The sequence below is a fragment of the Chlorocebus sabaeus genome, chromosome 14 (genome assembly GCF_047675955.1).
Source record: "Chlorocebus sabaeus isolate Y175 chromosome 14, mChlSab1.0.hap1, whole genome shotgun sequence".
In the NCBI taxonomy this organism is placed as follows: Eukaryota; Metazoa; Chordata; class Mammalia; order Primates; family Cercopithecidae; genus Chlorocebus; species Chlorocebus sabaeus.
In genome coordinates this window covers 93340708-93353708 of record NC_132917.1, presented here as the reverse complement: position 1 = coordinate 93353708, position 13001 = coordinate 93340708, and the positions used below count along the sequence as shown (strand labels likewise).

Genomic DNA, 13001 nt, shown 5'->3' with positions numbered 1-13001 from the left:
GTAGTGCGCAGCTGTAACCCCAGCTACTTAGGAGGCTGAGGAAGGAGAATCGCTTGAACGGCGGAGGCGGAGGTTGCAGTGAGACGAGATCACACCACTGCACTCTAGCCTAGGTGACAGAGCAAGACTCCGTCTCAAAAAAAAAAAAGAACAGTGGTACCAACTAGGGCTGCAGAAGTGTATAGGATCACACCAGCTCCTAGAATGTATATTAAGAGCAATGGTTGATCCCTCTTTCTCCTCTGGTGTTGGGAATGTTGGCCTTGTTTTAAACCAGTTTCCCTTCACAGAAGTTCAGTCATTGTATGGGATCAGAATAAGGTCCTGGGTCAACTAAAGGTATCTGGCCAAGGGTACCTCGGTGTTATCCGAAGGACCCTAGACTGGCCCCCAGTCCCCAACAGCCTGTTCCGGTGTCAGACAAAGACTTCCAATCTTTCCTATCATGTTTTCCCTACTGCTTTTCTGAGAAATGTTACTTAGTTATGTGTCTCTTTGATAAATTGCTTCTTTTCATGGCAGGATGCTGGGTTATGCCTGATGAAGCTAAATAAACTGCCAGCCAAATGAACATTATAGACAAATAATATGCAGGAACCCCCTAGATTCATCTTAGTCTCAAGCTTATATAGAATTCAGACAGAGAAATCAAAGGCAGTCAACAAGGAGGGTCAAGGCTGAGTGCAAGTGAACGGGACGGTTCCTGCTGGCTTGATCCTCCCCTGGTCATGAATGGCGGTTGCGTGCACATCCACGACCAAGGCAAGCCTGAGAGATGCCTTGGACTCCAGGACGGCAGAGGGAAAGACTAAGGATGCGTTTTTCTCCCCTCTCTCTTTCTAAATGGGTAGCCTGCACTCCTCTCAAGTGCATCTTGAGACACTAGGACTCCTTCGATCCTCAGACTCTGAAGAAAAAATGCCTGGCATTTATCAGTACCAAGGCTTGGCCCAGCTAGAAGTTGGAAGATGGGGAGACCTAGTCAGTTGGGGAAAATATTAATTATAATACTATCCAATAGCTAGATCTCTTCTACCACAGAGAAGGAAAATGTTCAAAAACTCCATATGTATAGGCCTTTTTTGCCCTGCGGGATAACCCCAAGCGCTGTCAGCAATGTACAACAGACCCTGCACTTATAGCAGTGATATCCAGCAAGGCAGACTTATTCCAACAGTCTGCCTCCTTAGATAAGGAGGCAGAGGCCCCTGCACCAGCCCAGGTCCCAGCTCCTCTTGGATCATCTCGTCCGCCTTATCCAGGCCCCCTTTTGACCCTCATCCTGTTAGAAGAGTTCTATCTGGATACACTCCAGCATCACTTGTTCCTTTACAGGAAAGGCCTAGTGAATATGGTCCTATCAAAGTACAAGTCCCCTTTTCTTCACAAGATTTGAGGCAGATAAAAGGAAATCTAGGAAAATTTTGTCAAACTTGATAGGTATATTGAAGCCTTTCAGAACCTTACTCAAGTGTTTGAGCTTTCATGGAAGGGTATCATGTTACTTCTCAACCAGACTTTTAGAGCTTCAGAGAAGCAGACGGCTTTACAGGTCGCTGAGACATTTGGAGATAAAATGTTTGCATCTTATTACAGCACCTACCAAAAAGGGGAAGAAATTAGGGAGCCCTTTCTGACAGTCAAGCAGGCTGTACCCACCAAAGATCCTCAATGGGACTCAGACACTGCTCTAGGAAAGTGGCAGAGAAAACATTTTCAGGCATGCATAGTGGAAGGACTGAGAACTAGAGCCAAGTCTCTCAATTACATTATCAACCATAAACCACGGGTCTGAAGAGAACCCTTCTGTTTTCCTGGAAAAACTGAGACAGGCTTTAATTAAACAAACATCTCTCTCCTGACTCTATAAAAGGACAGTTAATTTTGAAAGACAAGTGTATAACCCAAGCAGCCCCAGATATTAGAAGAATGCTGCAAAAAGTTAGCTATTGGACCAGACAGTACCCTAGACAATCTCCTGAAAGTCACCACCTTGGTCTTTTATAATCAGGACCATGAGGAAGCCCAAGAAAAAGGAAGAAAAGGAACAAAAAAAAGGCAGAGGCACTACTAGCTGCCATACAGGCATATAAACCTCTGGATCCCCGGGGAGCTTCTCCTTCTATGACCAGCTGTTATCAGTGTGGGGGTACTAAAAGAGAGACGGCCCTTGATATCAGAAGCAGCCCCCACGGCCCTGTCCAATCTGTAAGGGAGACCACTGGAAGATGAACTGCCTCCAGAGACATACGTCTCCAGGTTCAGAGCCAGCTTCTCAAATGGTCCAACAGGACTGCTGGGTCCCAGGGCTCTCTCCTCCCCAGCTCTGACAGCTCAGGCTGTATTATCATCCACCAGTCCCGGGTGATTCCAGAGGTCAAAGGGACTCAGACGATGGACTTCCTCCTCAATACCAGAGCAGCCATTCCTGTTCTCCTCTCCAAACCGGGCTTCCCCTCCTCCCTTAGCACGACTGTGAGGGGTGTCTCAGGAAAGCCTCTGACCAGGTATTTTTCTCAAACCCTTAGCTGTACCTAGGGAGACCTTTTGTTTACCTACGGCTTTTTAATCATACCTGAAAGCCCAACTCCTCTGAGGTAGGGATATTTTAGCTCACAAGGGAACCACCATCCTTATGGCTCCAGGACAGACTCTTTGCCTCCCTCTGGTGGAGACTGGTATTAATCCAGAGGTTTGGGCAATTCAGGGGAAAACTGGCTGAGCTACAACAGTCTTACCAGTCCAAATCCATCTCAGGGATCCCATCTCCTTCCCTAATCAAAGACAATATCCCTCAAAAACAGGAGCTAGGAAAGGGCTAGAAGCCATCATTAATAACCTAAGGATGCAGGGCCTTGTTAAACCCTGAACAGTCCTTGTAACACCCCAATATCGGAAGTACAGAAACCCAACAGGGAATGGAGACTGGTCCAGGATCTCTACCTCCTTAATGAGTAACTGGTGTAATGAACCAATTTACCCAGTGGTTCCCAATCCCTATACTTTGTTAACTTAGATACCAGAGGAAACTAAATGGTTTGCATTCTTGGAATTAAAAGATGCTTTTTTCTGCATACCATTACACCCTAACTCCCAAAACTTGTTTGCATTCAGGGATCCCTCCAACCAGACTACCCAGCTAACCTGGGTGGTGTTACCGCAGGGATTCCAAGACAGCCCCACCTGTTTGGGCAGGCATTGTCAAAAGATCTCTCTGAGTTCTTTCAAACTCAAGTTAAAGTCTTAATATGTAGATGACACTCTCCTCTGTGCTCCAACTGAGGAAATTTCTCAGAAAGGCAGTACGGCTCTTCTTAAATTTCTAACTGACGGAGGACATAAAGTCTCAAAGTCCAAGGCTCAATTCCATCAGACTTCAGTGAAGAACCTAGGCCTGGTCTTGTCAGAAGGGACTAGGGCACTGGGCAAGAAGAGAATTGGACCCACTTTCTCCTTCCCCTCTCCCCAAGACCCTCAGCTAACTAAGGGGATTATTGGGCATTACTGGATTCTGCAGCCTATGGATCAGAAATCTAATTAAAGGCATTGCAATGCCTAATTGTAGCATATCTAATGATCTAGGGGGGCTTGCCCATGACAACCCTATTTTGCAAAATCCTGGAATAGAACACTCCATTTTCAGAGGTTTTCTTTTTGTCCTTTCCAGGTTTCCCTAATATACGGGCATGGATTTTCCCCCTTTTAGTTCCTCTTTGTGTTCTCATTATAATACTCACATTTGGTTCATGTGTACTTAACCTCCTTGTAAAATGTGTTTTTCTCGCCTAGAGGCCATCAAACTCCAAATGGCCATGCAAATGGAACCTCGGTTGATGGCTCCCTTTTACCAGGGACCCTTAGATAGGCCTCTAAGAGAGACCTGACTGCTGCTTCCCAAAACAACATCCTCTGTCAGCATGAAGCAGTTAGAACAGTCATCACACCTATCCGAATGGCAGTTAGATGTACTTCTTCAGAGCAGGGATTGATAGCGATAGGAGGCAGGTAAGTTCTCAGGTGAAACTCAACCTTCAAGCCAAAGACAGTCAAAAGCCAGAAAACCAAGCTACAAGTTCTGGATAAATCCATGGACTAGAGGGTTCTCATTCCCGTTTGGCATGCTCTCTCCTGATTGGTCCTTATCCTTCACCTACTTTACATATACCTGTCCTTCCCCAGTTGGTCCTCTACACTATCGTGCCTATTTCTAAATGGTGCTTTCTCAAGCATACCCACAGACCAATCAGCATGCATGCTCATTTCACGCCTATAAGAACCCCTAGATTCAGCCTTGTGGCCGGCAACCCACCTTTGGGTCCCCTCTCGCTGTTGAGAGCTTTTCTGTCACTCATTAAATTCTACTCCGCCTTACTCAAAACAAAAAAAAAAGCAATAGGAGATCATTAATTAAATGGCTTTGACCAAGGAAGTGACATGCTCTGATTCACGCTTTAGAAAGATCATTCCATGTACTGTGAGACAAATGGACTTAGAAGTACAAGAATGAAGAAAGAAGAGCAAACAGAGCAATTAGGAGCTACGACTAGCCAGGCACTGGGAGCACAGGCTCTCACCTTGGTCAAGTAGTCATGGATATTGAGAGTCGCCAGCTTGGTGAGGTGTCCATTCAGCCCCAGAGCCATGAGGAAGCCAGCATACTCATTGGCTAACTCCGCATGCTTGGGCTTATTGTAAACAATCCAAGCTGAGTCGATCTGGGAGGCAGGAGCTATCTTCAGGCCAGCAGCCACGCCATTATGAAAGCTGGCCCAGCTTGTCATGTTGGGAGGCACATCGATGTTTCCACTATTAAGGTCGACTGTTGTGTTCCGAGGAGGGGCACGCCCTATCCAGCCAAACAAAATTTAACATTGAGAGAACAAAAATTCACAAAACCAAGACTAGATCTTTGAGACCAAGATTACTTACATTTTATACATTCAAAACCATCAATGCCTAGAATGTTAGGTCTCTATGACCACTTACAACTTTTGTACATGTGAGTCAAACTTAATGCAAACTGGAAAAACCTTCACTGTCTAAACAGTTCATGGTCCTTTTTGTTAAAATGTATGAGGCTATATAATGAGATAACTGATACCAATTTAACATTACACAGAGCTGATTGGGATAATCACTGCTTTGAAATCTTTCTTTCAAACAGTAGAGAGCTTAGAAACCAAAATGAAGACTAACATCACTGCTAAACTATACAAGTTATAAATCCCAACATCTGATGACATTGGTGTTAATTTCGAATGTTCTATCCCATATTTTTCCATGGACATTAAGGAAAAATGACATCTTAAGAAGAGACAAAAGCCAGGCCTGGTGATGTGCGCCTGTAGTCCCAGCTACTTGGGAGGCTGAGGCACGAGAATCACTTGAACCTTGGAGGTGGAGGTTGCAGTGAGCCAAGATCATGCCACTGCACTCCCACCTGGGCAACAGACAACTGCATCTCAAAAAAAAAAAAAAAAAAAACGAACCTAAATAAATCTGCTACAGCTCTTACCTATATATGCCCCCCTCTCTTTTTCTTTCTCTCTCTCTATATATACATACAGATACAGACATCTAATTATATGCTATTGTTTAAAATGTTTAGAGATAGCTTTGTAAAAAGCATCCTTTTATAGACTTGAGTCACCCAGTGAACTTCAAAAGGGCATTCACTAGATTTACTTTTACGGTCCATTTATTTAAAAGCAATGTAAATTATATGTTCACAATGCTATATGTTCTCTATGAATTTTTTCTTGATTCTTTTCTTTTTGATCTACATTATATACAGCAAATATTGAATCTTTTTATATATATTTTGAATATTGTCTTAATTAACATAAATATTTTAACTACTGCATAAAGTTATCCAGTTCACTGGAGCTTTGAAAATACCATTTTAAAAGAGTTCTAAGATGTTATGTAAAATAAATTTTAAGTAGATGTAGAGTGTCTTATTTGTAGCATGTATACATATACACATAAAGCACAAAGTAAGACTAATTTGTCTTCACTAAACGTTTTTTGTACCTAAAAGCTAACTCAACTGCTAGTGTTAGACAGCACCACAATGAGTGATAAGTTCGCAAGTTACACTTGCACTTTCTCAAAAAAGGCAGACATATCAATATGGAAAAACTGAATAACCTTTCTAAAACTTTCATTCATCATATGCATAAGACATAACACTCACACACGAGAGAAAATAAAATGCAAAGGGTGAAGTAAATTTCCTTCTGTGAGAATGACAACATACAAAAGTACAACAGGTCACGTCAGTGTGGGTTAAGCAACTATTTAAGAAAATATTTTTTCCTAAATTAACAGGATAACCTTTCTTTTTGGCCTACCAGAATGACTAAAAGAATAAAACATTGGATTAATGTCATAAGCACATTTTAAACATGCAAATTCAATTAAATGTATTCAGAAAAAAAGATGCATGTATCTATTTTTTAGAACCCACCCAAGCATCACTTGAGTACTAAATCACCCAGATTGAATACATTTTAACATCTGCCAATTTTGCATGAGATTTTCTTTTTAACCCACATTTATTCTATGAAATCTTTCATATAAACAGTTGGAAAGAGTACTAAAATGAACATCTATATACCATGCCTTCCATCAAGAATCAATAACTGTTACGATTTTGCCACAGGTGCTTTACCTCTGAGACAATTTAAATATTAAAAGCAACTCTGCTCACTGTGTCCCTTTATGAGATTAGGGCTCAGAATAAGCATGATATGGAGATGGGAATGTGTTCTTCACTTAGTCAGTCTTATTTCCTGCATGCTGCTCAAAGCACACACTTTTCACAAACCTGAGTGGAACTCTGGATTTTTTAAAGTATGCAATTTAAAATACTGTACGATTATGTTCGCATATATTATATACTATTATACATTACATTATACTTTATATACTACTATATATTATACACTACTACATACATTATACATACGTTTTGTACAGGTTTCACAAAACCATATATACTATAATAGAGTTTCAATGATAATTTCAACTATGCAATTGTCACCTTCAGAACACATTCAAATCAGCATTAGGTGGACATGCACTATAAAACTCACTGTAATCAAGACTACAACTACAGTTATATATGGTAGAAATAAAAACTCATGCCAACCAGAAAAGCAATTTGACATGTTCCTTAAAACCATTCATCTTGGTGTCCTAAGAGTTCTACTTCTAAGCACTGAGTCTAAGTACATAGGACAAATATGCCCCAACAATGTTTATAATATCAACAAACTGTAATTTTCAATAATACCAGGCTGCTTCTGTAAACTATGGTATATCCACTGAATGAAATACTCGGAAGCAAATAAAAATGAATGCATCAATTAAAAACACGTGTATGTATACAATACATACACATAATTATAAACACATACATTTGTTAAATATAAAAGGATGTTCACTGTAAATTTTAAGAAAAATAACTAAAATAGATTTAAATTTTCTGATAATTAAACAAATACAAAATTATAAATATGTGGAAATAAACTTGGGAAACATATATACTAAAATGTTAAAAGGAGTGATGCAGAAGAGTGGGAATACTGTAAGTAACCATTTTTTTCTCTTTTTGCTTAGTACATTCCTTGATTTATACAATGATCATCTGTTCAAACTATGACATAAGACATTTTAAGACTAAATATTTTTATATATTATACTTAAGATTATTCAAAATTTAATACTCGTCATTATCAATAATATCTTTCTGAACTTCTCCAAGTGACTTTTTATATCTTGAAATCACCTCATTAAAAAGCAAAAATGAGTAATGAGCTATAATCTGCTTCTCTCGAGATTTAGTTTGACGAGGTATTTGAGCTTTGATAACCACTATAGCAGCTATTAGGAATATTTAAAATCACTGGGAATACAGGGAGCATTTCTTTCATCTTAACTAATTTAAAGAACTACACTTAACGCATGTACTTAATCATTTTCCTTTCTCATTGAGTCCAGAATTTAACATACCAGTCAGATTCAATTTAGGAATAGGCAATGGCTCTGTGGGAACAGGATGGTACGAAAACAAGGTAAACATTCCTCGTCCTACAGGAAGAGCCATAGTTCGCTGACACAATTGGAGCAATCTGTAATTAAAGTAAAAACCAACATGTGAAAATTTTTAAAGCAAAGCACAATTGAAATATCATCTGTAAATATTTCAAAAGGTATTCTATGTAAGATGAATTGTCTCAAAGTAAATTAACACAAAGATGTGAGTAAACTACCCAAACATGATTATTTTCATTTTAATATTCTTGTTCCTATTACACTCTAAGGGAGAGACATATTTCCTTTGTTTTGTTTCATATTTACATTGAATGAAAACCACCTGGCCTATAAACCAAGCCAACTGTCTCTAGGCATTCAAAAAAAAGAAATTTAAAATTCCACTCTGATGGATGCTAACCTTCTCAAAGGAAAATACAGTACTTTTGGGGTTTTTATCACTGTGTTAATTTCAGTCTAGCTGTCCTCAGTACATGTGGGATCCTCCTCCCATCCCTTTTGCCAATACAGCCTCAGAAGTGCCATTTCTGTGGCCTGTACACAAGAAAAGAAACAAGGTCCCTATATTAGAGGTGAATGGATTTCATGGTGTCTCCACAGGAAATACAGATTGGTTTCACTCACATGATGACTAGATTTATAGGACTAATACCATTATATATCAGGTATATTCAAGGTTAAAATGGTTTCTGTGGGCTCTACTGTGAAATTAATATACCACTCTTCAACTTGTTCCTATGTTAAAACAGCTTAACGTTCCATATAGCTACTTAAAAAAAACTAACAGAAATTTTGGAAGTAGGGCATTTATAACTAAGAAATGCTTACACAAGTTATATCTGAAGGCACAGAAACATCCCTTTAGAGGCTGACAAGTGACGAACATTTTCTCTGCAGACAAAGCTATTCATAAGCATACACCCTCCTTAACTGGACACACATAACTGCTTTTCTAGCTAACTGGAAAGAAAAATTTTTCTGTCTTAAAGATTCTCTGGGAACACAACCGCCACATTAATTTGGGATCAGGAAAATTCAAAGTCAAGAGGCTGCTGCAGCCCATAGAATTTTTTTAGAGGAAATCATATACATAATTCACTTCAACTTTGCAGAAGTAACACAATTATAATGAGAACAATATTATATCCCCTGAATATAAGATGCCACTGATAAGATGTATCATTATTTCATGAGATACTAAGAAAGAAAAAGCACTGCCAATTAAAGTATTACACCTATTCACTGAAATACACATCTGATTTCAGAGAGATTAAAAAGTGAAAAAATTTGCATCTTAGAATCAATGCACTCTACTACTAATACTGGCTGACTGCACTGAGCTTTACTATGTACTGGGCAGTATTCTAAGTGCTATGTAAAAATAATTCACTTGATACATAGCACCATCCCATGAAGAATGCCTATTTTTACAGATGAGGCAACTGAGGCAACAAGAGGTAAAGTAATTTAACCAAAGTCACCCAGCACAGAATGGCCACGCCTGGCTCTAGAGGTCATGCTCATAAATCCTAGCTCTAAACTCAACTTCTGTCACTCCATCTCCTTATTCACAGGCGACTAATAACTGGGGACATGTGGGGAAGAAACAGTTGATAGGGAAATCACAACTAATTCAGATCTTCAGCAGCCTGTGGCTGAATGTGGGTGACCCTTCCCCTCAAAGCAGTACCATAAAAAAAGTAAGGAGAACTAGAAAACAGTGGCAGATGAATGACAGATAATAGACACAAGCAGATAAAAGAACAGGAGAGAATTTTAAAATAGAAGTGTCCCAAGAGAATAGCTCTGGAATGTCACAGGCATGTGATGTCGTTTACCACTGAGTCTTAAAATGTATCAAGGGATGTATCCTGTGCAGGGGAGTGGCGGAAGAAAGGCTTATCTAGTTTGCCTTATCTATTTATTTGGAGTATTATCTATCATATCAAAAAAAATACTGATGTAAGTTTAAACTACACTAAAAATCCCACTAACCTCAAAATCTATTCCTGATCAAGACACAGAAAAACAAGGCCAGTGTTTTCCTTGTTTGTAAATTCTTAAGGGAACTACCAGGCAAAATGGTTTTACATTCACCTTTTTCTAAAGAGTAAATTGTTATATGTATTTCAAGAGGAGGAAGATCTGAAATACAACCATTATGTCCTCAAAAGCCAAAGATATTTTGCTAACACACGTGGTTTGTTGAAGTTGGATGAAAGCTTAAAACAGAGGGCACATTTTAACTTGAAAGTATCTTTTAAATCTCTTTAGGGTTTTAAATGCTAAAAACTTGAAGGAAAAACAAATATAAATAAGACCCAAATGTAACAATAAAACGTGACAAAAGATAGTGCACCGTGTTTTCTTTCACCTGTTTTCCTTTTCTTCAATGAACTCGTGGTCGCTGAGCTCCGGGTACTGCACTACGTTGACGCGGACAGGATGCGCACTCTGAAGAAGCCTTCGCACATCCTGTACCCTTAAATCTTCACTCCATATTAATGACATGACCTCGTGATTCATGTCATTCATCCCGTCATCTTCCTCCTCAGTTTCTGTTCCTGAAGGAACATCTGATGAGAGCACCTGAGTAACAGACTTCATTGTAATAATAATTTAAAAAGCAGTCAACATGCACTTACTGAACATGAAAATATATAGGCTGATGTTCCATGACTACAGTAAGCACAGAGAAAATACGTTTTCCAAAGCAGGGATGGGTTGGGGCCGCAATGTATACCAGGACTCGACTCTACAAATCTTTTTAAAAAGTACTATATTGCTGGCTCACGCCTGTAATCCCAGCACTTTGGGAGGCCGAGGCGGGTGGATCACCTGAGGTCAGGAGTTCCAGAGCAGCCTGGCCAACACAGTGAAACCTGGTCTCTACTGAAAATACAAAAATTAGCTTGCCAGATGCAGTGGCGCGCGCCTGTAGTCCCAGTTACTGGGGAAGCTGAGGTTGAAGAATCACTTGAACACGGGAGGCAGAGGTTGCAGTGAACCAAGATCACGCCACTGTACTCCAGCCTGGGTGACAGGGTGAGACTCTGTCTCAAACAAACAAACAAAAATCAAAACAAACAAACAAAAGTACTATATTCCCTACTTGGAAATATTTGTTACGTGAAATGAGGGGGAAAATTTAAATTTAGGACAACAGTCAAGAGGCTGGACACAAGCAGAGAAATATTCTGAATAAACTATAAAAAAAACTACATCCTGATCATTTTAAAAAAGAAACAAATTATTGCAAGTAGAGTATGAATACTAGTCACTGCTAATAATGCTAATTTACTGTCTGTTCATTAATAGAAGGAGAAGGAAAAAAGCCTGAAAGGATATACACCAAGGGTTGGGGGAAGTCACACAATAAAATACTTTCTTACTTTACACTTTAAATAGATAGGATCATAGTTGGATTTCATTATTTTTTCTTTTTTTTTTCTTTTTTTTTTTTTTGAGACAGGGTCTTACTCTGTCACTCAGGCCGGAAGTGCAGTGGTGGGATCATGGCTCCCTGCAACCTCCACCTCTTGGGCTCAAGCGATCTTTCCCCCTTAGCCTCCCGAGTAGCTGGGACTATGTATGTGTACCACCCATCCAAATTTTTTTTGTTTTTTTGTAGAGACAGAGTCTTGCCCTGTTGACCAGGCTGGTCTTGAACTCCTGACCTCAAGGAGATCCACCCATCTCAGCCTCCCAAATAGCCAGGACTATAGGCACATACCACCACACCTGGCTAAATTTTTTTTAAAAATTGTTTAAGTAGAGATGAGGTCTCACTATGTTGCCTAGGCTGGTCTCAAACTCCTGGGCTCAAGCAGTCCTCCACCTTGGCCACCCCAAAGTGCTGAGATCACAGGCACGAGCCACCTCACCAAGCCAGTTTTCACTATTTTTTTAAAATGTGTTTCCAATAAAAATTTCTTAGAAGGAAAAGTACTGAACTGCAGCAAAACAAGTAAGAGGGTAAATTCCTTGACTGTCATCATGTTCTCATAAGCCCAGCATGTGCTTTAATATGGCGCTTCCCAGTCCAAATAATTAAACCTAACTGCAACACAGATGTGAACTGCATGGAATCATATCATATTCCCTCAAAAACAGTATTATACTCTTTTAACAAAAGATTAACTCCGAGTTGAAATGTTAAAGTTTTGCAACATTTAATATGAAAACAACAAGGTTAGCCTGAAAAAAAAAAAAAGGTAGATATGACCAAATAATCACTTTTAGTTCCTAAAAATTCATTTTGGTTCCTATAAAATATCTAATTTTTTAAAAAAACTATATTCTAATGGGTGAGTTAGCTATAAAATATAGTCTCAAATAGTGACAAAATAAATTTAGATGGGATTAGTCATAAAATGTAGCCTCAAATAACTGAACAAACTGTATTTAGACAGAATTACTTAAAATGACATTCAAATACAGATTAATGTTTTCATGCTAATGGTGCTGAACTGCTCTCTCTCACAGGAAAGCCGTATTATAAGCAAAAAGATTTGTTTTCTGTTTAAAACAGGATATAAATACTAATTCAACAAAGAGCTGTGATTGAGACGCAGATTAAAGGAGAGATGTGCTGGGATGACCCTGCTGGAGAATCAGATGCCCATGGAAACTGACTCCAGCATGGGTACTCATTAGACAACTATGAGGTTAGGAATAAGTTTTGATATAGGCTCTGAAGAAGCAGTAATAAGACCTAAGGTGACTCATAGTTACAATATACTGATTATTATGTATTGATTCAAAAGCTACTAAGAGGTAAGGCCAAACTCCCACACTGTCTTCTCAGGGACATGAACATAAAAGAGTCACCACGAGTGCAATTATTATTCCTGAATCCTCCTTGATGAGATTCTACTGTTTATTTTTTAAAGTTACCTAGAATTCTAGAATAAGTTTTAAAAGTTTCATTTTCAACTTTTAAG

General features: G+C 39.2%; 1 protein-coding gene across 6 annotated transcripts in view; it reads right to left on the bottom strand.

The window, feature by feature from the left end:
- The window catches only part of ANAPC1 (anaphase promoting complex subunit 1), a 117461-nt gene that overhangs the window by 42113 nt on the left and 62347 nt on the right, over positions 1 to 13001 (bottom strand). For 5 of the 6 annotated variants that reach the window (XM_037994280.2, XM_037994281.2, XM_037994284.2 and 2 more), the window contains 3 exons: positions 10433 to 10659; positions 8017 to 8135; positions 4575 to 4846 (listed from right to left, as the gene is read on the bottom strand). In XM_037994280.2, the coding sequence (XP_037850208.1) occupies positions 4575 to 4846; positions 8017 to 8135; positions 10433 to 10659 (618 nt within the window). The remainder of the gene's footprint in view (positions 1 to 4574; positions 4847 to 8016; positions 8136 to 10432; positions 10660 to 13001) is intronic. The other variant, XM_008008372.3, reaches the window with a different exon arrangement.